This window comes from Colossoma macropomum, unplaced genomic scaffold, assembly GCF_904425465.1.
Source record: "Colossoma macropomum unplaced genomic scaffold, Colossoma_macropomum, whole genome shotgun sequence".
NCBI classification, from domain to species: domain Eukaryota; kingdom Metazoa; phylum Chordata; class Actinopteri; order Characiformes; family Serrasalmidae; genus Colossoma; species Colossoma macropomum.
Genome location: NW_023494809.1, coordinates 8,263,844 through 8,287,812, shown reverse-complemented (window position 1 = coordinate 8,287,812; position 23,969 = coordinate 8,263,844). Strand labels below are relative to the sequence as shown.

Genomic DNA, 23,969 nt, shown 5'->3' with positions numbered 1-23,969 from the left:
TATCTTAAAAATATCAAAATCTGTGTGTGAGAAAACAGATGGGTGTCAGAAGCTATAGGACAAAAACTTGGTGTGCCTCTGGACTCAATCCTGAGGCCTCTTTAGTTCAGCATAAAACAGTTAATACGTTCATTGGTAATGAAGGTAATTACTGACAAAGTCCCAGTTTTATTTGTAACGGTAAAGACAATTGAAGCAGTTTGATTTGACATGTTTTGTAATTATGCTTGACTTTCAATATTAAACATCGCCTATTATGCATGCTTGTGATGACACAAACACAAGTGGTTGGTCAGGGTACATTTTCTGCTGGTGACACTTTTTTTTTTAAATCCTCCTTTGTCCGTTCCTCTGAAGCCGCTGGGTTCATCTGGGCATGGGGACAAGGATGAGAGTAATTTGCCTCCCCAAAAGTAGGGCAATGCCTGACCATCTTTTGACTGGGTGGCATAAGAGCCAGAGCCATGATGAGATCCGGGCAGGGGGCCCAGAACAGTTGAGGGCACGAGACTAGAATAGTGTTGAGGGGATGGGGACACAGGGACCTAGTTAAGCTAACTGGACAATGCGAGGTCGGTAGGCTTGAGTAAAGGGAGACTTTTGTATGCTATTAGCGTGAGTTAGTAATAGCTACCCCAGTCCCTTATGTTTTAACAGGGGACCATTATATTTTTTAATGTTCTATTAACATCATGTTGGTCCACTTTAAGTTTGTTGGTAGAGAAAATTTCTCAAAAAATGCTTTTCCTCCATCCACTCGTGGTGAATCTGCTGCTTAGCAACACTGAAACACAAGCAGTACCAGACCACTGGCAAAAAGGAGGATATTTCACAACTTGTTCCATGAGATTTCTTTCTTCTTTTATTGTTTAATGCATGGCCTCACACATACATTGATTTCCTTAGCACTGTGCAGTACGGAACAACTACTATGGGTAGTGATGGTAAACGGGCGAGAAGTTCATGTTTAGAGTTGAACAAAACTACCTTCACGTATGTTAGCAATAAAGGCTGGAGTCATGATCGGGGCCAGATGACTCGCGCTGCACCCCACCTTTAACAGCTAATGAAAGTATGAGATGGAGGATGATCGGAACTTCTTTTGGGCTTCTACGAGGCCGAGGTCGTTCCCGTGAGATCAGCACAGCATACAAAAGCAATAATACAATACAACATACAAAAATAAAATCAAATAAAACCAGCCATCTGCCTTACATAATCCATCCTTTTCATATACAGATGAACACAATACATTAGTCACAAAAAGAACACAGCAAAAAAAAAAAAAAGAAAAAAGCAGCCACGTAGGAAAGAAAAACCATCCAAAAAAATGTACATCCAATGATCTGAATCCTTCGTGAACTCAGGAGGCAAGAGTCCCTGCGAATTTTGCAACAGACCTAATATTTAATGGCCTTGCTCTTCTGGTCAGGGATGAGTGCTCTTGCTCTGTGGTTATCCTGTCCTTGCTGCCACCCTACCAGTTAAACACAACTCCCTCTCAACAAGAACATAGGAAAAGGAGGAAATCAAAAGTGGAAACCTTGCTCTATATATTTATACTTATCGGTTTGTTTTGTGTGTGTGTGTGTGTGTGTTTGTTATGTGTATTTCTCTCGCCACACGTATATACTCACTTCATCAGTATATACCTGGCTATAGTAAAACCAGGCACACTTAAACCAGTGTTGTATCTTCCTACCTTCCTCCAACCCTTTAGGAGTTTTCTTCCTACTATGTTGGGGTCGAGGAGCCACTGCTTTCATGTTTAAGCCCCTATGCCTCTGACCGTCCCTTTCTCCGTACGTACCCTCAATCTTTCCATCTCTCCATCCTCAAGTACTTTCATTTTTTTTGTAATAATCCTGGAGACGCAGATACAGACAGAGCAATAGAATGGGAGAGAGAGAGAGAGAAAGAGAGAGGGAGTGAATGTGTGATCAGCTGAGCGCCGGGCTGGTCCCCTGTCCCTCTGCCTCTTTCAGCCCATTTCCTTCCACTGCTGGTAGAACTCCACGATGTTCTTTAGCTCCATGCCTGCCGCTGCCACTGCCTGGATGGCCGACTGTCAAGAAGAAACAAGAGGGCAATGTTACCCCATATGATAAACTTCAGCATAAACCAACAAGGAAGCACTGTAAAGGTCTTGGTGTTACACAATTTTTCTCTTACCCCAAATGTTGTCATTCAAGCAAAGAAATGTTTGGTGTCTAAAGTTTACACTGCAGCTATAAGGCTAACGTAGCTAATAACAAATGCCCCCCCATTTAGCACTGCATGCCTAAATTATCACACATTTTCTGCAAACTGTGTTAAGCTAAGTAGTTTAAAATACATATGCTTATGAGGTTTCTAACATTGTGTGATACAATGTTATCCAGTGACGAACCGTGACTAAAGCTAGGCCTTCAATTTGGGCCATTAATGCCAAAACTCTAAAACACAAGGAAAAACCCACCTCAACTGTAATGCTAACTTCTGATAGCGCCCCTATAGCATTATAATAGTTTGTTAGCACTTTCTGACTATCTTGAAATTAGCTTCTTATTCAGATTTTTTGGTCCACCTTAAATGGTGCAGCAGCTGCATTCTGGCGCACCTTCTCCAGCAGGAAGTGCTATTAGCACATAGATTGGCATTAATCTGCACCAGAAGAAGCTCATGAATGCATATGCTTACAGTAACATTAAAACAGTAAATGTTCAAAAAAGCTTTAAACTAAAAACAGAACAGGAAGTAAGTCATAGCTGCAGCAGAATGGGTGTATTTGTTGGGCGGGAGAGAATATATAATCGGGAGAATTACCCAGGCCTATTACAAAGGGATGCTGACTGGTACTGAGAGGCAGTGCTGGAATTTGCTGACTGGCGGCGTGCTTCGACATTCAATGTCAGTGACTGTGTGCGAACTTTCATTAACATTTCATCTGCAGTTTCAATTAGCAGGCAAGTCACTGTTATTTGGAGAAAAACAGGCATAAACCTCAGCAGGATTTAACAAACGCACGTTAAGAATAACAACTTTCAAATCAAGAGGTAAACAATTTTTTTTTTAGAGTTATCAAAAAAATTATTTTTTAATCCAAATTATTAATGGGATTGCACTGTAAAAATTTGATTAAATCGGTTACTGCTAAAAATCATGTAAGCTAAAGACTGTAAAGAACGCAGCTGCTGCAACGTTCGAGTGTTGATCTGCTACTGATTGAACTGTTTGAAAGTGTCTGTGTTGACCAGTGGACAGCGAAAGGAACAAACTTTTTTGATCAGTATTTCTCATTTATTTTTCAATTACTTGTTACTGAATGGTTAGATTTTGACACTTCACTGTATACCCATGTCAAATTTTGCTCTTTTTCAGCCAACATTTTTGCCTTTTTTGACAATTTTTGGCAGAATTTTTTCATTATTTCCCTAGTATTTTTAGAATAATATTTTACAAATTCAAATATGGAATTTGATTGAAATGCCTATCCTTAGTTCCTCGGCACTTCCTTGCACAGTAGAAGTTCCTTTAGAAACTCCTGACAGTATCAGCTGGACCATCCTGCAGTACTGATCAGCACTAACTGGACAGTCTTAGTGTTACTACAACAGCATTATCTAAACTCCTCCCACAGTTTAAGTTGGATTTGCATTGCTTTAGTATAAATGTTCTGCCGACTCTACTAATCCTCTCCTAGCCTCTGGCCCAAGTTTAGGGGTCTTGACTACAACGCTAATTATGTGTCAACCCTCGAGAGCCTCTAAAAATAGGCAGGTAGACAGACATCCAGAGAACGTTTTTTTTAGACAGCTGCACATGCCACCCAATTTATCATGTACGAAGCAGAGCACGCACAGCACGGGCATCCCACAGCTAAACGCTGCAGTACTAGAAGCACTACTGCTCTGGGCTCTGTTCCATTCCACGAACTGACGAACCTTCATTGGGGCTGATCTCTCAGCCAGTTCCGCGACTGCGTGTCCGGTCAGAATGGTCACCATGCCAGCCGTGTCTTCATCTCCACTGTTCTGAGTGCCTGTCAGTTGACGGCAGCTGTCCACCATCTTGTAAAGGTGCCTGCAACCACATGGAAACAAAACGTTTATAAATACACAAACAACCCTAACCTGCAAGCTCATGTTGGATTTCTTGGAAAACTGGAAAACTGAAGATAGCCCTCTCTTTGAATCATGCTTTACAGAAAAAAACTGGGCGCAACACTTATGGCACTTGAAAAGTCATAGATCAGCTCATTAAAACGTTTGTTTCGGGCTCACCAGGCTTCAATGTCCTGTCTTTTCAGCTTGTCCCTCTCAAAGCTCCTCCCTGACTCTTTCTGGCAGCGGATATATCTGTAACACAGACAGGAAATGAAGAGACATCAAGGGAGAGGACAACAGATAGCTGAATTTTTATGTGGCAGGCGAAGTGGGCTTAAACACAGTGAAAACAATATCTGCTGTTATCAAGCAGGTATGCAGGATGAGAAGGTTCTTTAAAATTCATGAAATTCAGCTAGTGTTGCTGAAAAAGAATGGAAGCCGGTCACTTGCAATTTCACAGCGAAATCAGCCTTGTCAGGCAGAAAATCGCTTCAGCTGACTTCTACTTTTTGCAAGTGAGTCCAGCCGCCACATTTAGCCACATTTATCGTGCTAAAGAGTTGATTGTTTTTTGTCACAAATATTAACATTTTATAAGGCATTAAGGCATAAAATTTCTGCTTTTTACATAACTGACAATTTGGAGGGTTTGGATAAAACTGGATTAAATCAATTTGGAAGAACTGGATAAAGTTTAGGCTTTTCATTTGCTTCTAAAAACATCTGAATATTTTGAAATCATATGCACTTTGTATTTGCCAAGGAATCAAGCTTTCAGTTTTTTTTTGTTTTTTTTTTTTAAGTGAGCTAACTTGGTAGCTCATATGGATGACATTATAAAATAGGCATAGGATAGAAAAAAAAGCATAAAAATACAGTTTATTCTCATTGTAAGCTTTGATGTAACACGCACACAAAAAAAGGTAAAAACAGTTATAAAACAGTTAAAAGTGCATCACATTGTTTACCTCTCCAGACATACTTTATACGTTTCCTTTTCTTTAACTTCCATAACAGAAACCTCACAGAATTGCCCACCAGTGTCGAGCAGTAATCCAGCGCAGAATTACGTGGCGACAAAAAGCGTGAGTGTACACATACTGTTAGATGCTCAATAGTTTTCACTCCCTGCTAAAATTTTTGAGCGGTGTTTCCTTTGAATGTTACAGATAAGCTTTCTTGTATTAGCCTGATTAATTATAAGTTAAGTATGTCTTGGGGTGTCTGTTTCCCAGACAGGAATTCAGCCTAGTCCTGGACTACGCAGCATTCTGAACAAAGAATTTGCATTGAAAGGAAAAGTAGTCCAGGACTAGGCTTAACCTCATGTCTGGAAAACTTACTCCTAGAAATTCTATAGAGAACTGACAATCAAAAAGAAACACTTAAATACACAACCAATACACACAATCAATCAATCAATCAATAAAAACCACAACACTGAGGTACTCCTACCGGTTTCCTTTCCGAAACTCGGACTCTAGGAAACGGATGCCATCTCTTGCGCCTGGATTTTCTTTCTTCAGGACGTCAAGTCCATCGATCACTGATGAGAAGGCACAGAACATTTCAGTCAGGTGCACACATACCTGTGAATTCTTTTTGTGTAATAGTATAAAAAAAACTATATATACACAAATACAAAATATTAAAAAAAAAATTCAGATAGTTGCACTCAAATTGCTATTTTCACAATTATTCCATAAACGCCTAATTAATTGTGTTCGATTGTGTCATTAAGACCACCATGTCTCCATGTTTGTAGGCAAGCTGTAACTGACTGTGCTCTAATAGAGCTCATCTCATCACCATTACTACAGCCATAACCCTGCAGGAGGCTGCAGACCAAACCCAAAATAGCAAAATGGATCAGAATGACCACAAAAAAACAGATATGTGGACACTTTAGTTTCAGTCTCCAGGAAACGCTAAGAAGAAAATAAGCTAGAATGGTGGACAGGATCTGTATAATCTGCACATCTCCAGAGGTCAAAATCTAAATCCGTAAGATTCTACAGTAACTAATAAAAGTGCCAACCAAACCGGCCAAAGCTCTTAAACAGTAAACTCATACACACAGACATATAAAGCTGAAATTAGCTTCTTATTCACCAGCTTCTCACATGAATTTTCCATTCCACCTTAAATGGTGCCTCAGTTGCACTGAGGCACCTTAATATCGAACAAATTATGAAAGTTGGCAAATTAGGTGGCGGATTAGGTTTCAGCTTTTTGTCAGCTATTTGTTATCAATGCAGCAACAAATTAAATAAAATCAAGGCACCCAAATGTATCAGTTAATATACTAATATAGATTTAAAAAGTGCTAAACATGTTTTACTGCCTTTGCTGAATCGGTTATGGCTTTGATTTCTCATTACAACCCAACTCAGCACTGCTGAATGAACCTGATATTGCCTACCAAAATGGTGGCTGTGCAATTGTGACGACATCAGAATACTATCAACAGCAATTATTTCAGCTGACTGCAACCGTTTTCCACAGTCATTAGATTACTCAACCATACAATCATACAACAAGCTAAAAGGGTGCGCTGGATTGAGCCGAATAAATGTAAATAAAAGAAAGCAGTAAATGGAGACATACCATGGAAAAAAAAAGTTCTAACTTCTAATTTGCTGTTCTATGATATTTAGAGGGCAGCATGAGTAATTTTTCTTTATTAGCTTTGTAGCTAATTCAAACGCATGTATGCTGCAGAATGATTTTTTTTTGCTTATATTTTCCATCTTAAGAAAGAGAAGCTTTGATTGACTTTACACATGAATCTATGTAACCATAGACAAGTGTTTAAGTAAACAGCTGGAAAACAATATTATCTTGTTTGGCCGCTATGGGCTTGTCCTTTAATGGTTGCACACAATGAACAAAAACGTCAACTAAATTGTTAATTGTATTATGTGACAATCATTAACTAAAATTTCATGACTGTGACAGCCCTTTGAACAGGTAACACACCTGCTTAGCAACCAATGACTAAACAGCTATAATTTAAATGTATGGATTTAAACTGCAGACTCATGAAGGTAAAGATAAAAGGGTGAAGCTTCTAACCTGTGCGGGGGATGATGATGATGAAGCAGCCACTGGCAGCCAGCTGTCTCAGCAGGTTTAGGTGCTGGCAGAGAGCAGATGTGTCAGGTACTAAGTATGGGGACATGGACGACTGGGCCTTGGGCTGCTGAAGGCTGCCTTCCAGCTGGGACACCTCCAACTGCGGTGGTCGACAGAGAGATGCATTACGCCAAGACTGTACTGTCTTATAATGAGCTGGTCATAAATTCTCTGAACTACGTCCTAGTAGTAAGCTTTTCTCAGTAAGAGGTTAAAAATAAAATGTATAAATTTAGATACTGGACATACTATAGTCTGAACTAAGGTCAACTTTAAGAAACATCACTTCAAAACCAATGCAACTACAGCCCACGTGTTAAACACAAGGTCCGTGGCACAATCCTATTCGGCCTGCAAAACTGTTTTAGTTTTCTATTATTATTTACCATGAGCTGCACTACAGTTCCCAGCATGCCCTGAGACATAATGCGCGCTATAACCCCCTTCCCAGCAACAATCTATGGGCCAGCAGTTACACAAAAAGAAAAGATGCCTGGAGTCTAGTTCAAGCAAATATGCAGTTTAAAAAAAAAAAAATCTTGGGTACATTTAAAGAGGTTTAACAGCCGTAGCTAATGTAGTCTACTGTTTTACATAAAACAATTTTTTTTATTTACATTTATTTCTGAATCGTTCAATCATTCAGTGGCTATTTTTTGCTGCTGTAGTTTTGGGTCATGACAAAATGTTAAGCAAAAATGAAATTAAAACACAGATGGCCCACGGATTTGTTGAGATTTTTTTTAATACGGCCCTTTTAGTGGTTAAGTCTGACACCCCTGAACTGAATTAGGGTGTATATTCAAGAACATTCACTATATCCAGTAATTCAAATATTAAAAAAATAACCAAGTCATTCAAATACATGATTATATATCTAACATTCTAAAATCCATGCACTTGAATCGCTACCTTCAGATCACTGTGTCATGACTCACTGATGCATTTTTACACTCAGAGTGAGAGGATTACTAATAAACCCAAAGTTTGACTCATATCAGCCTAATAAGTGCTATATGTTAGAATTAGTATTTATATTTCTTGCACTTTGTGAAATGTCTTTCTTACACAGGACTCAAACCATGAATTCGTACAGTGTGTATGTATATATATATATATATATATATACACATACACACACACACACACACACACACACACACACACACACACACGATGACACATATGATAATTCAGATAGATTTTTTAAAAATCCTGCAAAATTCAATCACTGACATGTTATCACAGTCATTCGGAGTGGTTTGATGTGAAATGGTTAATTTTGGTGCCAGGAACCAGAGGTCACAATGTCTTTAGTTTTTATACGTAATGTTGAAGGTAAATCTGAAAAAATATGTTTTCATTGGGTACTATTTTTCCTTACAACACCCTGCATGTAACTTTACCATAAATGGATATTAAAATACTTTTTTAAGGCCAAAACCTTATCAGCATGTGCATAAATATTCCATGTAATAACTTTGTGATGTAGCTTTTAGAGACATTTCAATGCTTTGGATGTTTTAATTATGAAGAAATTTTGAAAATCTGGTGGAGTTCCTCAGCTGGAATTCAACTGCTGGCTAGCATGCAGTTGTCTTTATTTCCCAGAATAAATGACAGTGTGCTAGCGTGCTGTCGTGAGCAGTAGGAAACTTATTCAGACTGCACCTGGCATTCAGACTGACATCTCTTAGTTTTGTGCATGTTCTGGTTTTTAAGTGGCTTAAAAACGTTTGATCATATATTTCTGAAAATTTTATAAGATAATAATCTTATGTAGGGCTGGGCAGTATGACCATGTTTATCATCATCATGATAAATTACATCACAAGATGTTACAATATATTATTCTGAGCATATCATGGACATCATCAGCGCTTAAACACTTACAAACTGCATGTTTGATTACAAGAAGAGCATAATTAGTAATTAAGAATGTTTTTAGGTATTTTTAAAAGTGGCTCTACATTCAACTTATGAAATGGCAGGAAAAAAAAAATTCATGATGTATTGTGAAGTTTTTGAAATACCATGATGTTACATTTCAGTCATATGGCCCAGTTCTAAACTTGAGCTTTCCATATCCTTATGGAATATTCAGAAATGTACATATTCAATAGTTGCAGCTCAAAATATAACCAAAACCGTTTCTTAACTACTGGGTTTATTACTAATATTATTAAGTATGGGATTTAAACCTGCAGACGCAGCTGTGCCATGTCCCGCATGAGCCTGTTCCTGCGTGCCTCTTCTTCAGCCTGCACACAAAAAAAAACCCCCCACAAGGTCAATTTACCAATGACGAGCTCTACTGACCAAAGGCTTGTCTATTTCATTTTAATGAGCCCTGAAAGAAAAAAGCATTTCAGAGACAAATGTGATCTACATATAATAGAAAAGATCAGCAACCTAAGACAATTAAAAAAGTTTGGAGTGCATTTCCAGAATCTAGCTCAACAGTTTTCTCAGAAGTACATTTACTTTGCTCAAGTTCCCAATCAATGCCTAGTAACAGATCATTTTTGGTTTCTAAAGCCTTGCCAGCTTTATTGACGGGGCTCCAGAACAGCAAGGCGGCACTTTAATCAGCATTTGTTCTACCCCGTAAGGGCAGCGTGGTTGCCTAGCAACATCAGACACTCAAGAAAACCTCACAGATATGGCAAGGCTGTATGAAAGAACACGCTCTCCTCTCCACAGGCCTGTGTACCCTATCATTTATTGGTGCTCTAAGTAAGTGGCACTGCTTCAACTATACATTCAAGTCTTATAGCTCGGGGGTTTGTTCTTTTAATTTACATAAGTTGTTTCCACATTGTTAAGACCAGGTCCCAGGGGCAATTAAGATTCAGAAATACAGATTCTGAGTTCTCAGAAAATATTATACAGGATTAATATTTGAGGTAAGAATGAATTGGAAAGAACTCTTTATATTAAATTGGTTCCTATCCTACGTTTTTAATGCGTTTCACATGTTTGTCCACTTAAACATTTGTATGGTTTTATGTTCCAATTAAATCATAATTTGTTTTTTGCATGACTACTTTCCAACCTCTTTTTATCCTTTGTTTTTGTTGCGGTGACGTTTTATGTATGTTCTGATTGGCTGCCTTTTATTATGCCTCATTCAAAAATCAGTCCAGCCTGAAACGCTCCATGTACTGTGTGAGTAGGTGGCACTAAACTACTGGAGGCTGAATAAGCAGCTGAATGGCTGGCTTCACATGACTCGGAGGAAGTCTGTGTTTGCCTTCGACCTCCTAGCGCTAGTGGCATCGTGCGACTGTGAGTCCTAATGAGTGGGTGGAATTCAATGTGACTAAATTGGGAAGAAAACTGTAAAAACACTCAAAACACACAAAATGTGCACAATGTGACTGTGTTTGCAGCAGTCAGGAGTTTGTAAAACAGCAGTGGTCAAACTGGATCAGACCTTCCCTTACCATGCGAAACTGGGCCTTTGCCTGCTGAACCAAGTTATCCTGTTCCGATTGGCTGATGCTGGTGAAAATGCCTGCCTCCGGATTGAAGTGCAACACGTTGCCTTGGAGATTAGTGAGAAAGTGGCCAAAGCTGCGAATGCAGCACAAGCGCACCACACACTGGCACCATGGAGACAGAAAAAACAAAAAAAATACAAAATGTTACAGGCAGGGCATTACCAGCTAATGTTTCCTTCAAAATTAGCAGAGTGCTAGTCCCTAATAACCCTTAGTCATAAAATACAGTAGTTGTATATAAATTAGGAGCATATCTCTTTGATTTCATCATGACTTGACTGAATTTGATTATTTTAGTCTGACTACAAATAAGGTTTAAAAATACAGTGATTATATAAATGTGACTGGAGGACTCATTTACATAGTAGGAGAACACAAACAATAAAGCAACATGCCAAGCATTCTTCTTGGCATGTAGACTGAGGATTTATTTTTGGCCATAAAATATACAATAAGTGCAAACACAACTGATTTTAACCAATTCTAACATTCTAAAATCCATGCACTTGAATCGCTACCTTCAGATCACTGTGTCATGACTCACCGATGCATTTTTACACTCATAGTGAGAGGATTACTAATAAACCCAAAGTTTGACTCATATCAGCCTAATAAGTGCTATATGTTAGAATTTCACATTATATACATGTATTTATATTTCTTGCACTTTGTGAAATGTCTTTCTTAAACAGGACTCAAACCATGCATTAGTCTGGGACGTCTATGTGAGGGTCCTACCTCCTGCAGGGGGCTGAGGCTGGGTCTGTGGCTGGTGAAATCCAGTCTGCGGTGGGCCAGGCTGAGTGCAGGAAGGTGCCGCAGCGCCTGGTCCTCCGGCAGCAGCACTGTCTGCACCAGATCAGGCTGCTCGCTCTCCGTCACCAGCTCCCTCACCTCCTTCTTCAGCCCCAACTCTGCCAAAAGGGAATGCACATGAAAAGGCAAGACACCATGGGTCACCATATTATGTACAACTTTAAATGGAAAGTTGCAAGCTCACTAAACAGTTTAACAAGCAGCTTTTCCCTTGTGGCGAATGAACATATTAAAACAAAATTAAGATCTATGAATAAAATATACATGGATGAAGGTTCTCGGACAAGAATAAACCTTTATAGAAAGAAGATAAGCTTTTGCAGAATGGAGATAACTCGATTCTAACCAACCTGCTTCTAACATCTTGTTTCCATCAGGCAGTAGGTTTAGCAGCACAGAGAGGCGGTTCCACAAGCTCTGAGAACTCTGGGAAAAGACAGAATGCAATCAGCCTACAACCAAATACACAGAAACTGGTGCTGGGTGATATGATCAACAACGTTATCACAACATATTTTACCATATTTTAATATAATTACTGATTATTGGGGGGGCTCTAAACAAAACTGCATGACATCATTTAAGGAAACGTACTCAATGATGAAATGAAATGAGTCAATCATGCATTACCAATGTTGAAAAAAAATGTTAAAGACAGGCCTCTATACCTGTGCACACATAAGAATGATGTCGGTATTTGTCCTCAACCAATCCACAAAGACCTTCACAACCTGAATAAGGCCCTGATTGGTCAGTATCTCAAGTCTCTCAGATAGTGTTTTCTCGCTGTGAAATGACTGGTTACTGTGCTCACTGTCTTCCGTGTCGGATTCAACATCTGAAATAAGAAGGAAAAAGGTTAAAGAAGCTCAGAAAACTGAACGCAATGAAAAACAAACAAAGCACAAATAAACATACCATTGTCATTGGTTCCATTTGCAATTTCTGGAGTAGCGCTGCCAGATAAGTCTCCAGGAGGGGGCGTGGCTTCTTGTGAGGGGGTGGGATCTGTGTCAGGAGCAGGGTTAGAGGCACTGGGGGGGCTCAGCAGCACGTTGCTGAAGGTGGGAGCAAGGCGGAAGCAGCGCTTGGCCTGGAACAGCTGCGAAGACATGGCCTGCAGGTTACTGCTAATACTTGGATCACTGGACAGCAAAGGCCCGTTGGTGGCTGGTGGGGTAGAGCGTTCGTCCTGGGGCGGCTGCTGTGGTGGCTGATGCTCCTCTTCATCCTCTTCCTGCTGCTGCTGTTCCGGTGCCGGGTTCTCAGTGTCCTCTATGTCCTCCAGGTCAGAGCGTGACTCTTGGCTGTTCATGTCCGAGTCGGTTTCCACGTCAAAGGCAGTACCTCCCTCCTCTTCCTCCTCAGAGCCACTCTCCCAGGCTCCCTCTCTGCTACGTCCCTCCTTTCCCAGAGAATTAGCCGGCGGCCTACAGACCCCCAGCCCATCTGTGGTACCTCCGCGCTCTTCCTCCTCCTCTTCATCACTCTCAAAGCCCTCACTCAGGTCGCTTTCATCCTCGTCGCGGGCACAACGTCGGCGCCGGAGCATAGACAAACGTGTATACTTCCTCTTCTGTTTTTGCTTCTCTTCTCCGCTCTTCTTCACTTTCTTAGATGCTGCTCCCCTCCTCTCCCTTTTTGACCCATCTTCATTGTTCTCGTCTTCCTCGTCATCATCGTCTTCCTCTTCCAGTGAACCATTCTGGAGGGTTCTTTTTTCTGAAGGAAGTATGCCAGCCTGCTCTCTGACATCAGCGTCATCTTAAGAAGAAGAGCAGATTACAACAGCTTGAACTCAAGAACCAATAAATAACGTTTCTAGCTGCAATGTCAAGTAAGGCCAATTAAATCAAACATGTCAAACTACAACTTTCATACTGCTTGATACAAAAAAGAAAACTTGCACAGTTCTCATCTCATGTCTAATATATAAGAGAAGTCTGTCTGATATAGTTTACTCTGTATTCAGTTCCTTACCAAAACTACGCTATCAAAGCCAACACTCAACTTTCATCCCTGTTACCAAGCAAACGACCATTCTTACAAAGCTGAAATGTATTATATGTCGTCAAAATAATGTTAAGAATGTAAGTTATTTAGCCAGACAGCTTCGGTTACTGATGTAAAAAGAAAACTGAAGTGCAATCAACTGGAAGTTATGAACATTGTGAGAGCATTGTTTATCAGAGCATCGCTGCTCCCCAGTTTCAGTTTCCATTTCCCAAAAGCTTTAGCTGATTGTGCATGTTATTCCCCCTAATAAATGTCTCAGAACCACTGCTGTAATATTTTATCTACAAGTTTTCATCAACATTATCAGACAAAGGTAAAAAGGGGGGGGGCGGTGGAAATCGTGTCTGCAGTGTCTGGCATCATTAAAACGCAGTTGGAAAAAAAAAAACTTCAAGTGAAGTCGGTTTTGCAATATATTTATAGTGAACTATGCTGTCTGTCACAGCTAAAAGCAACAAAAACAGACAATTAAAGCAAAAGTTAGCACACCAATTTTCTCTAGTAAGGATTTTCCATAATACTGTTTTTTTTATCTGAAGTTTATAAGATTATGAACTTAAGAACTGTTGTTCTGTAATAACTACTGTCTTAACTTCAGGCCTAAATTAAGTGGTGATGGTGACTAAATAGACAAGAGAAGATTTCAGAATTAATATGTTTCCATAATACATCCCCAGGATCACTTCTAGACACCACACCACTTCTCCACAGATGATCCCCTTATTTTAGGGTAAGCAACATGCATTATTAATGTCATGACATGGTAGATAATTAACTTTAGCCTGGATTGTTAAAAATTTATTTTTTATATAAATACTAATACAATGGTGTCATGGTGAGTCAATCAGTGTATTAAACTACCTAATTTCCCCCTCCAAAATCACTTCAGAAGAGTAGTCACAGCGCTCACCTGCTTTTGTGCTTGGTGCACTTAAACCAATTGTATAGCACTGAAGCTCAAGAAAGAATGATTTGAATAAAAAGTCTTTAGAGGAAGTAATTTTTCATCTTTTTATCATTATTATTTTTACTACTAAATATTATTACTCTTCCTACAAAATCACCCCAATCATCTGGTGATAATTCCTGTATTTACTGATATTGTAATATATATTGCAGAAAAATATACTGCAATGTCAGTTTTTTCCCCAGTGCTGCACAGCCCTATGTCGCATTATGCTGGCATCCAGGCTATGAATATTCAATCCTGGCTCTCTGTGAATTTGGGAAAAATACAGATAAGGAGGTGACATATAAAATAAAACTGATGTTCCATGTGATGTTTTTTCTTGTTTTCTTACCAATGTTGTCAGTGCGTAAGGTGGGACCTCGCTCTCTCCGTCCTCAAGTTCAGCTTGTAGTCGGATATTGACATGGTTGACAAGATGAGAGAAAAGTGCTAGTGTGAAGGCAATGGAGGCACTGTACTGCTTAGAACCTGAAAGGAAAAGAACAATTTATTAACAAAAGAGTGCTTCACCTGCAAGAGAAAGAATATGTGGCATGCATTAGCACATGACTGCAGGTAATTCTGCAATTCTTGGAACAGCATGAGTGGAATAATGAGGGCCAATCAAACGTTCTAACCACCAACCATCAGTACATTCAATCTGAATGTGTAAGCCAGCTATTTTCACTCTCTATACAAAAATGTCTAAAAGAAGCATAGATGTCAAGAGCACAATCACAGCCACCTCTCATTCTTGTTTCCTTGTGGACTCACCTCCTCTCTTTAGGCTGTGTACCACCATAAGGCAGATCACCACCATCTTAAAGACCAGGCTGTCGGGCAGCACGGAGCAGGCCTGATCATGGTCGTCTTCTTCCTCGCTGACAGACTGGCCGCCATGGCTAGGTGTGGGCTGGTAGAACAGCACCAGGTTGAAGTCCTCCAGGACTGACTGGCATAGAGAGGTCAGTTCTGTCTCGATCACACTGCAACCAGAAAGCAGATAACATGACTACAGCCACTGCTGTAACAAGGATCTTATAGGTCCTAGTGCAAAGAAAACATACTTGCCTCCTCTACAAAAAATGTAGGCAATTTGCCAATGTAGACAAATGGTCAAAATATATTATATATAAAATACACAAACTGCCTTACCTGTTCTTGGGCTGCAGCAAACTCTGGAGGTACATGAAGCTCACAAGGAGTCGTTTGATGTCTTTTGATCTGAGGTTTTATTAAAGAAGAGGACAGAGTTATTTTTCCATTAAATTATTTTTACAAAGAAAACAACCATAAATTATGCGACAAGCCTCAGTTAAATAAAACTACTTTAATAAGTCTGACCTTTATAGATTTTCAGCTGATTAGCTATTACTGCAACGCACCAGATGATTGCTGCTTATTTAAGCTTAATCAAATTTCATACGGTGACACATTTGGTACACTGGCATGAGGAAAGCATGCCGCCTGAACGCTACAATCTGTAGGTCCAGATGCTGCTTTTATCTTTCTCTGCTTGCACAGTGTGAAAGCTAACCTCTGGCGTGATGGCGAGAGCTTCTTCATCTCTTGCTTCTTTACTTGGTGGTACATCTTGGCTGCTTTGTCAAACAGACGCTTCAGATTTCCGTACGCTCCCTCAAAGGGAGTCTCCGACTGAATACTGTTCAACAAGAAAAGCAGGTTAGACGTGTTTTGTCTAAGATCATAACATGCTTTTGTTTTTAATTAGATCACATGGAATGTAAAGTCCAAACATAACCTTAGGTGCCATAAATGTTCAGTAGTCTGACTTTAACTCCAGTTTGGTGTGCAATCTCTATGTCTGCTATTCTAACTCTCTGCATCACGGTTAAGTATAGTGAGGTAACAGTGCCCCCCTGAGGCTGAATCAAATATTGTGCTGAGAAAATGCACTGAAAAGGTGCAAAAGCATCACTCACCAGCGAAGGTAGTAGTAGGTGGCTTCCACATTGTAAAATTTACTTCCAGCTAGTGTACCTAACTGATTAAAAGGCATCCCTGTGAAGAATACAACAGCAACAAATGGTTAAGGCTGATTAATAGCACCACAGTTCAGAGAAAATTATGGCTTATAAACTTTGCTTCCCCGAAGAGCATCATTAGAAAAAAGTCCCGACATTTCCACACCAGCAGGGATGGGCATTTGGGTTTTTGATATTCAAATATCCATATTTATAAATAAATAAAATTTTACCAGTGAGATTTTTTAAAATTTTGAATAGAAAAACATAGCATTATAAAAATAAATGTTCTGTATCTGATCAATGAGTTTAGGTGGAATTTTCTTAGCGATATTCTACATTACGTTTTAGACATACAGTGCAAAAATAAACAAATTACATGAGTCTCATGAATAAACTGAGACCTTACAGCTTGCCTTGGTCAAGTTACATGTTTTGCAGATTTCTAAGTGAAAATAATTTAACACATCCTCTACAGAGAACACACAATTACAGTTTTTTTTGCTGAATTTAATATTTGCAAAAACATAAAATATATATATATATATAAAGCACATTTTATATAATTATGTTTTATTTCTTTTCAGTATGTTAAACTGAAAACATACATAGAAATTGTCCACTAAAACTTTCAGAAAAATGTCACATTTAAGTATAGAGAGTGTAGAAAATCAACAAAACATACCTAATTTAGACACCCAATTAAGTAAAGAAATACTAATAGGAGTTTGAGAATTGGTAAAATCAAATCACTCTGCACATCCCTACAGACGAAAAACAGAAGGGATGATCTCACTCACCTACGTGGGGCGAGACGGACAGGGCCTGGTGGTAAAAGCGTTCAGCCAGCTGCTCAGCCTCCACGCCTGCCAGTTCATTCTGGTACCGTGCTGGACACAAAATTCACACAGCTCTGTTCATGTTCTTTGATTTTTCACAGCTAGCATAAAAAATGATTAAATAATCACACTGCCCACAGGGAGACATAACTGAGTGAATTTCTAACAAGTCTAAAGATACACAATGTAAGTATTTGCTAAAAGCCACCTCTAGCTTGTAAAAATGTGTGTACGTTTTCTTTGTCAATAGCAAAGGACTTACCAAGGTCACCCAGATATACAAGACATCGATGACAAGCCATCTGAGCCCATTCCATCTCCTTAGGAGTAGCAGACACAGGCTTCTTACGACCTACAAACATGAATAACACATTCCAGTTATCTTTCATTGCAAAGAACTCCATTATTATATCAGAGTATGGGCGACGGGGTCTCACCGATGAGGGGGTCGGTGACATGTGTCCAATCGATGCAGTCCTGTAGCTCCAGCTGATAGTGGGACTGGATGTAAAGCAGAAGATGCTGGTAGAAGCCCACTCCAGCAATAAGGTGAGTCCTATAGGCACATTCTAGAGCGCTACGGCTGTGGATGTGCTGTAAAGGGGGGGAGAGACAAAGAAGGGGAGAGACAAAGAAGGGAGGATAAAGAGCAGAAACAGAGATCAGGCTTCAATATGTCTATTACTACTCCTAAGTACAATTCAGGTGAAACTACTGGGAGGCTTCACGTATGAATGAAGGCTGATTTATTACGAGGAAAATACAGCAACGTATCAACTTCTGCTGTTTTTACAGACAAGCTGTCAGTTTCCTCAAGCGGAACTACTTCTGCGAAAAAGCAAAGCAAAGCAAAACACTTTATAGATGTTTTTGTCTTTACAGTGGAACTTGTTTGCGAATTAAAAACATTGTGGAAATGTGTTTTTCATGATGAACACATCACAGCACGCTGAACACTTCACATTCTGTTTATTGGGACTTTCACAGCAAACGTGAACATGTGCATCCCAGTAAAATATCATTTAAAGACCCAAGTATGGACAATGCAAAGCCCAGACATTAGCGGTATAAGTACTTTACTGTGCAAAATTCAGACCCTTATTTATATTTTTTCCAAAGTACAAGTTACTTATTTTTCAGCGTAGCGAAAAAAGCAGAAAACATTAAACAGAAAATTACACACAAGGCTCAACAACTAAATATATAAAAAATGTTCAATATTTGCCCTTATTACTGCCTCCATTCTGGAGACTTGCCTTTAGTTTTTCAAAAAAAAAATCTACAAGGATATTTTTCCACATTTACAAAGCTTAGCCTTAGAAGTTGGTTGCATTTTCTACTTCTCGCAATCTTAATTTCTTGTAAGCCCAAACACATTCAGTTATGCTGAGGCCTGAGGTCAGTCTACTGCTGTGAGAACACCAGCAGCTTCTTTGTTAAGATTTAAAAAATGTTCTTCTTTTTCCGTTTTTATAACACTACACTATTTCAAAAACATTTTAAAAGAAAAATGAGCATTTAATAGGTTATATATAGTAAAAACATTTGTTCTCTCAATGAATGAGGTGGTGGGGTTGGATAACTTTATGGTTTGCCAAATGTAATGTCCTCATAGACCAATGTGGACAGTCCTGTTCCATACTTTTTGAGTTATGCAAGTGGTTATACTTCATCTAATCTCCAGACTATCCTCTGCAAAATAAGTGACTTGTACTAAATGGCCATTCTGACTGAAAATAAACGAAGGTTGGTCTCTGATTTTAAGACAGTAACATACCAGATTATGTGTGAAAAGGGCCACACAGTATTAGTATAATCAAGTCTATAATGATTAAGGTATACAATATGCATGGTGTCAATTGGTGGGATATCAGCTTCCATTACTTGTAAGCTACATTAACTTCATAGCTCAGTTCAACACTAAAGGAGAAAACGCCATCTGGAATTTTCACTGAGTTGTATTCTGTGAATGAATCACTGGGCAGATCACCACATAATACGATCAACAATCATTCACAGCAGAATACCCCACAGGAGCAGCAAGTACCTTCTTGTTTGTTTTGATGACCTGGATGACCTCGTAGTAGACTTTCCTCCATAGCAGCTCCTCTGCTTTGCGGCCATAGTCTACGGGGTGCAGGAACATCAGCTTCACACACAGTTCACGCAGCCTGAAATGAGAACCAGATTGAAGAAAGCCTCCTCTTTTGCACTCACGCTCACTAAACAACAACTGAAAATGGACTGAGATCGAGAGTATTTACTTGTTCCGCAGGCTGATGTTCTCTGGCTTGAAGACCTCCCTGTACGATGACTTGCTACCAATGATGACATCCAGCTTGTGTACAGATTCCACCACAGCCCTAATTAGAGAGGCAAAGCAAAACTGAATGGCAAAACGCAAACGACAAAATTAATAACAGAATGGCCTTGATCATACTTTTTCCATCTTTGTGTTATTTATGATAAAGACTTTGATAAATCCAGCATCAAGTCTTCTGAAAATCATGCCAAGGAAGACAAAACCTGCAAGACCGTGTATTAAATCATTTAAAAACAAGTTTGCTTTTCAGTACTGTGGTTCTATGATTCACCAAGCAGCCATTTCTTGATGCGACTAACACTCTTTCGCTCTTGTCTTAATTTAGTACAATTCAGCCACAGAAGTTGAGTGGAGACTTCACCTTCCCTGGGAGCTTGAACACTATTATGCTAATCACAGCTACCTTTAAATGCGTATGAGTGAGTCAGTCAGTTGGGAACGTTGACTATTCTTAGCACTGACAGGTTTGGCAAAAAACGACTGACTTGCACTTGAAATATGCTCTGCCTTCCACTAGTTCTACAGCAGTAGAAGAATCATTAAAGTCACCTGGTAACTGAAGCTAATTAATCTGCAGGCTCTACAGACTTTTATGAAGCGTTACAAAGATAGATGAGCCGTGATCTTCCCTGTGATGGATCACTATAGCAATAGCTTTAATGTCATAACGTCAAGTCTTTCGCTCACTAGCCTTCAAAATGATCAACAGAGGTGATCACATACACCCCAAAACATTCAGCTAGTGTCTTTTGTTTCAGTGTAATGTTTTTGCGATTTCACTGTGAGCTGAAGACAAGCCTGTCTTTGGTTACGCAGACCACACACAAAAGCAGACGGCTGCTAGATTCCACTTCATCATTATTTCTTTAGCCAGAGGAAAAGTACTAGCTTGTACTGGAAACACTCTGAACTTTCCCAAATGGGAGATCTGTTTCTATTTGTCCAGATGATGCTGGATTATCAAGATAACCAGGACTGTTTTTGGCCATATATTTGGAACTTTGGGGTTCACATGAGGAAAATGGGAACAGAATAAGTCACACACTCTTCTACACACAGCAGAGACTGCTGCCTTACTTTATACAGTTACACCTCAACTTTAGCTTCCATGCTCACGTACCATTAGTGTCAATACTCTTAGCCAAGAAACGACTGTACTTTTGGACTTTTTATACATTTTTTGGTTCAAACGCTGCATATGACAACTATGTACTGTAAACAAAATCTGCTTACAAAGGTAACAACAAGGCAAATCAGTAAAGAAAACCTGAATTTTTTTTAAGCTATTCAGTCACAAACTGAACGCCAGACAAATATACTATTAGTAGAGATTCCAAATCAGTCTTGATGGGTATCTGTATCAGAAAATGCTGAGGGGAAAAAAGAATCTGATCCAGCAAATCTATCCTGACAGCACTGTGGTGATGTTAGCTGTGTAGTTCTTAGTAGAGTGACTGAGTAGTTTAAGCATGATAGACTATTTTCGGATTCTCAAGTTAAATTAAGTGCTTTAATTAATATAGGTCATTTTAAAGCTCTGCAGTTTTTAAGGATTAGTTGGAGCCAATCACAAAAGAAAAAGCGTTACTGTGCTAGCTCTTTCCATCAGTGCCAACATGTTCATTCAGGACTAGCACCCAAAGCAGATCCATGTAAGAGGCAATTGCATGTGCTTCCCTGCAGCTATTTGTTAAGAATACAGATTAAAAACGTACAGACAATGTCTTGCTTAATAAGCAAGAAATCTTTTGGTTACTTCGGTAATTAAAGCTGCCACAACAACATTAATATGTACATGTTTTTTATCTACATGAGCACACTTGATCTTCAGAAATACCTAAAGAAACATACACAAGCTAACCAGCTACTGTTCATATGTTAGTAACTGAAAAACTAACTAACATACAAAACATGAAACAGGCTAATGATTATAAAATGTGCTACCATCTCTGCTGAAAAACACAGAACCCAGTTAATGTTGCTGTTGGTTCCTGGGGGTTGTGTAATGTGTTTTAGCTTTTCTTGATGGTTTGATATCACAACGTAAAGGATCCTAATGCTTTCGCAGATGGCCTATGAGTGACTCTAGAGGAATTTGATGGCTTCCTACTGGGATCTAAAAGGTGTTGGATATGAAACTAGTGGTCTGTAAAGGTAACCCCTTTAAGAGAAACTGCACCAATTTTTCAATTACGTCGTTGCGATGTAAACAATGTCCTTAATAGTGGTTTGATAAGAAATGGTCCGTTGTAGAGAAAGTTAGACTTAAGATTTCTTTACAGTGGTGGTGATAGGAACCAGGAGTCACCATGTCAACATATAGCCATTTTATTAACAGTGAACCTACACGTCTTCTGAGTGTTTATATGTGATATTAACAATAGTACAATAGTGGAAAATCTGAAATAATACATTTTAGGGACTATTTTGTCTGACAACGTCCTGCATGAATGGGTTAACAAGACATTTTAGGCCAAAGCTTTATCCCAAAGCTACCGTAAAGCAACGTCTCAGACATCAGCTGAGTGTTTATAACCATTTCATGCAATAACTTCCTGTGAGGGAGCTTTTACAGGTGGACATCTGGATCCGATCACCACCACTGTGAACACTTATGACTTCAAGTTTCTGTAGAACGGAGCATTTCACAGCAAACCACTCCGAACCAGTTCTGAATGACATCTTAAGCATTTAATTATGTGAAACTTTAAAAACATTGGTGTAGTTCTCCTTTTAAGCCAATTCTCTATAGGACGCAATGGGCAGGTTTTAATCCAAATGGTCTTTGGAGGCAGGAGAAGAACCCTAACCCTCCGACACAGTCCATTCAGACAGCGGGCTAGCAACACTGTTTTCACAGGTATTGTTTGACATGAATGTTAGCAGCCTAGCAAGCATCGCCCATATGACTGCCCAGTGTTTTAGCTAGCTAACTTCAGTGTGTCGGCCTGTTGACTCACCTGTACAGCCGCTTAATGTGGAGGACTTTAGCCTCTGGCTCGCTGTCTTGCCCGGGTCCGCTCATGCTAGCAGTAATAAAGCTCCAGCTGTCTCGGCTCGCTTTATTAGCGCAAAATGACCGCCTGCCTGCCCACGAAAAACCCAAACCGTTCGGGCTTTAGCTGGTCTAGGTTCGGTTAGGTTAGCTAGCTAGCAAGCTAACGTTAAGCTAACGTTAGCTTCCTAGCTAGCGTCCCGCTTCCTCCGCTCTCTTAAACGGACTCGCTGTGCTTCCTTGCGCCCCTTGGTTCGGGCCTCTTCACCCATCCGCTCGGGGGAGAGTTGGAGAGGACGGGCCGGGCCGAAGCAGGTTCGCCGTAGGTCAGCTGTGTCGCCCCGGACTCGCTTTAATGTTGTTCCCCGATCCAGGACTCGTTCCGAGAGCGGCCATTTTTCCACAGCGACCGCTCCAGTATCGCGAGAGCGCGCGCGTGTTCGCGTGCGCGCGTGTGTGAGAGTTTGTTCAGCTCTTTGTGGGGACCCAGCGGCCGCAAGCTGACAGGAAAATGACGTTATGGGGACCTCTGGCTGCTTGGCGGCTCATCGCGGTTCAGAGTTGGGTTAAGTGAAGGAATAGCGTTACTCACAGATCAGAAAAGTACGGAGCCTGGTGACATCCTGTATAAATAAAAATAATGCGTGGCCACGACTTAGTAATGCATGGAAATGAGATGATTAAGTCGTGGCCACGACTTCGTAAAGCGTGGGAACGAGATCCTAATGCGTGGCCATGACTTAGTAAGCTGTGATCTCGTTCCCACGCCTTACTAAGTCATGGCCACGACTTAATCAACTCATTCCCATGCCTTACTAAGTCATGGCCACGACTTAATCAACTCATTCCCATGCCTTACTAAGTCATGGCCATGTGTTAGGATCTCGTTCCCACGCCTTAATAAGGCGTGGCCACGCATTATTTTTATTTATACAGGATGTCATCATCAGGGCTCCGTAGGAAAAGACAGTAACACTGAAGGCAATGAAAATAGGCCACCAAGACCGAACAGTGTCTGTGAGAGTGTGTTCAGCTCTTTGTGGGAACCCTACAGTGGCCCCAAGAAGTATGTGGACATTAGTGTTATACACACTTAAAAATGGTGCCTCAAGCATTCTTTAGTAAAAGCAATGATTCAGTTTATAACCATGAGTTCTAACGATTTCATGCTTAAATGGTTCATTGCATGGTTAAATGGTTGTTCAGATTGACGGAGAATGTAACTGTTTATTGTTCTATACCTTTTTGAAAATAGCACCAAAAAGGGTTCATCTATTGTGACAAGCTTGACATCATAACAATAGGAGAACCCTTTTTTGG

At 39.9% G+C, this 23,969-nt stretch overlaps 1 protein-coding gene across 1 annotated transcript; it reads right to left on the bottom strand.

The window, feature by feature from the left end:
• Positions 1–839: 839 nt before the first annotated feature.
• On the bottom strand, positions 840–23,054 carry smg5 (SMG5 nonsense mediated mRNA decay factor). Its single transcript, XM_036558239.1, is given in 23 exon segments — positions 840–2,065; positions 3,924–4,062; positions 4,263–4,337; positions 5,544–5,634; positions 7,164–7,323; positions 9,425–9,484; positions 10,670–10,828; positions 11,465–11,640; positions 11,893–11,968; positions 12,211–12,380; positions 12,461–13,306; positions 14,860–14,877; positions 14,880–14,996; positions 15,282–15,493; positions 15,663–15,731; positions 16,045–16,170; positions 16,451–16,529; positions 17,293–17,382; positions 17,594–17,683; positions 17,769–17,925; positions 19,379–19,502; positions 19,596–19,694; positions 22,615–23,054. Coding segments are annotated over 23 exon segments (3,282 nt in total). The 5' UTR covers positions 22,680–23,054; the 3' UTR covers positions 840–1,981.
• Positions 23,055–23,969: the final 915 nt, after the last annotated feature.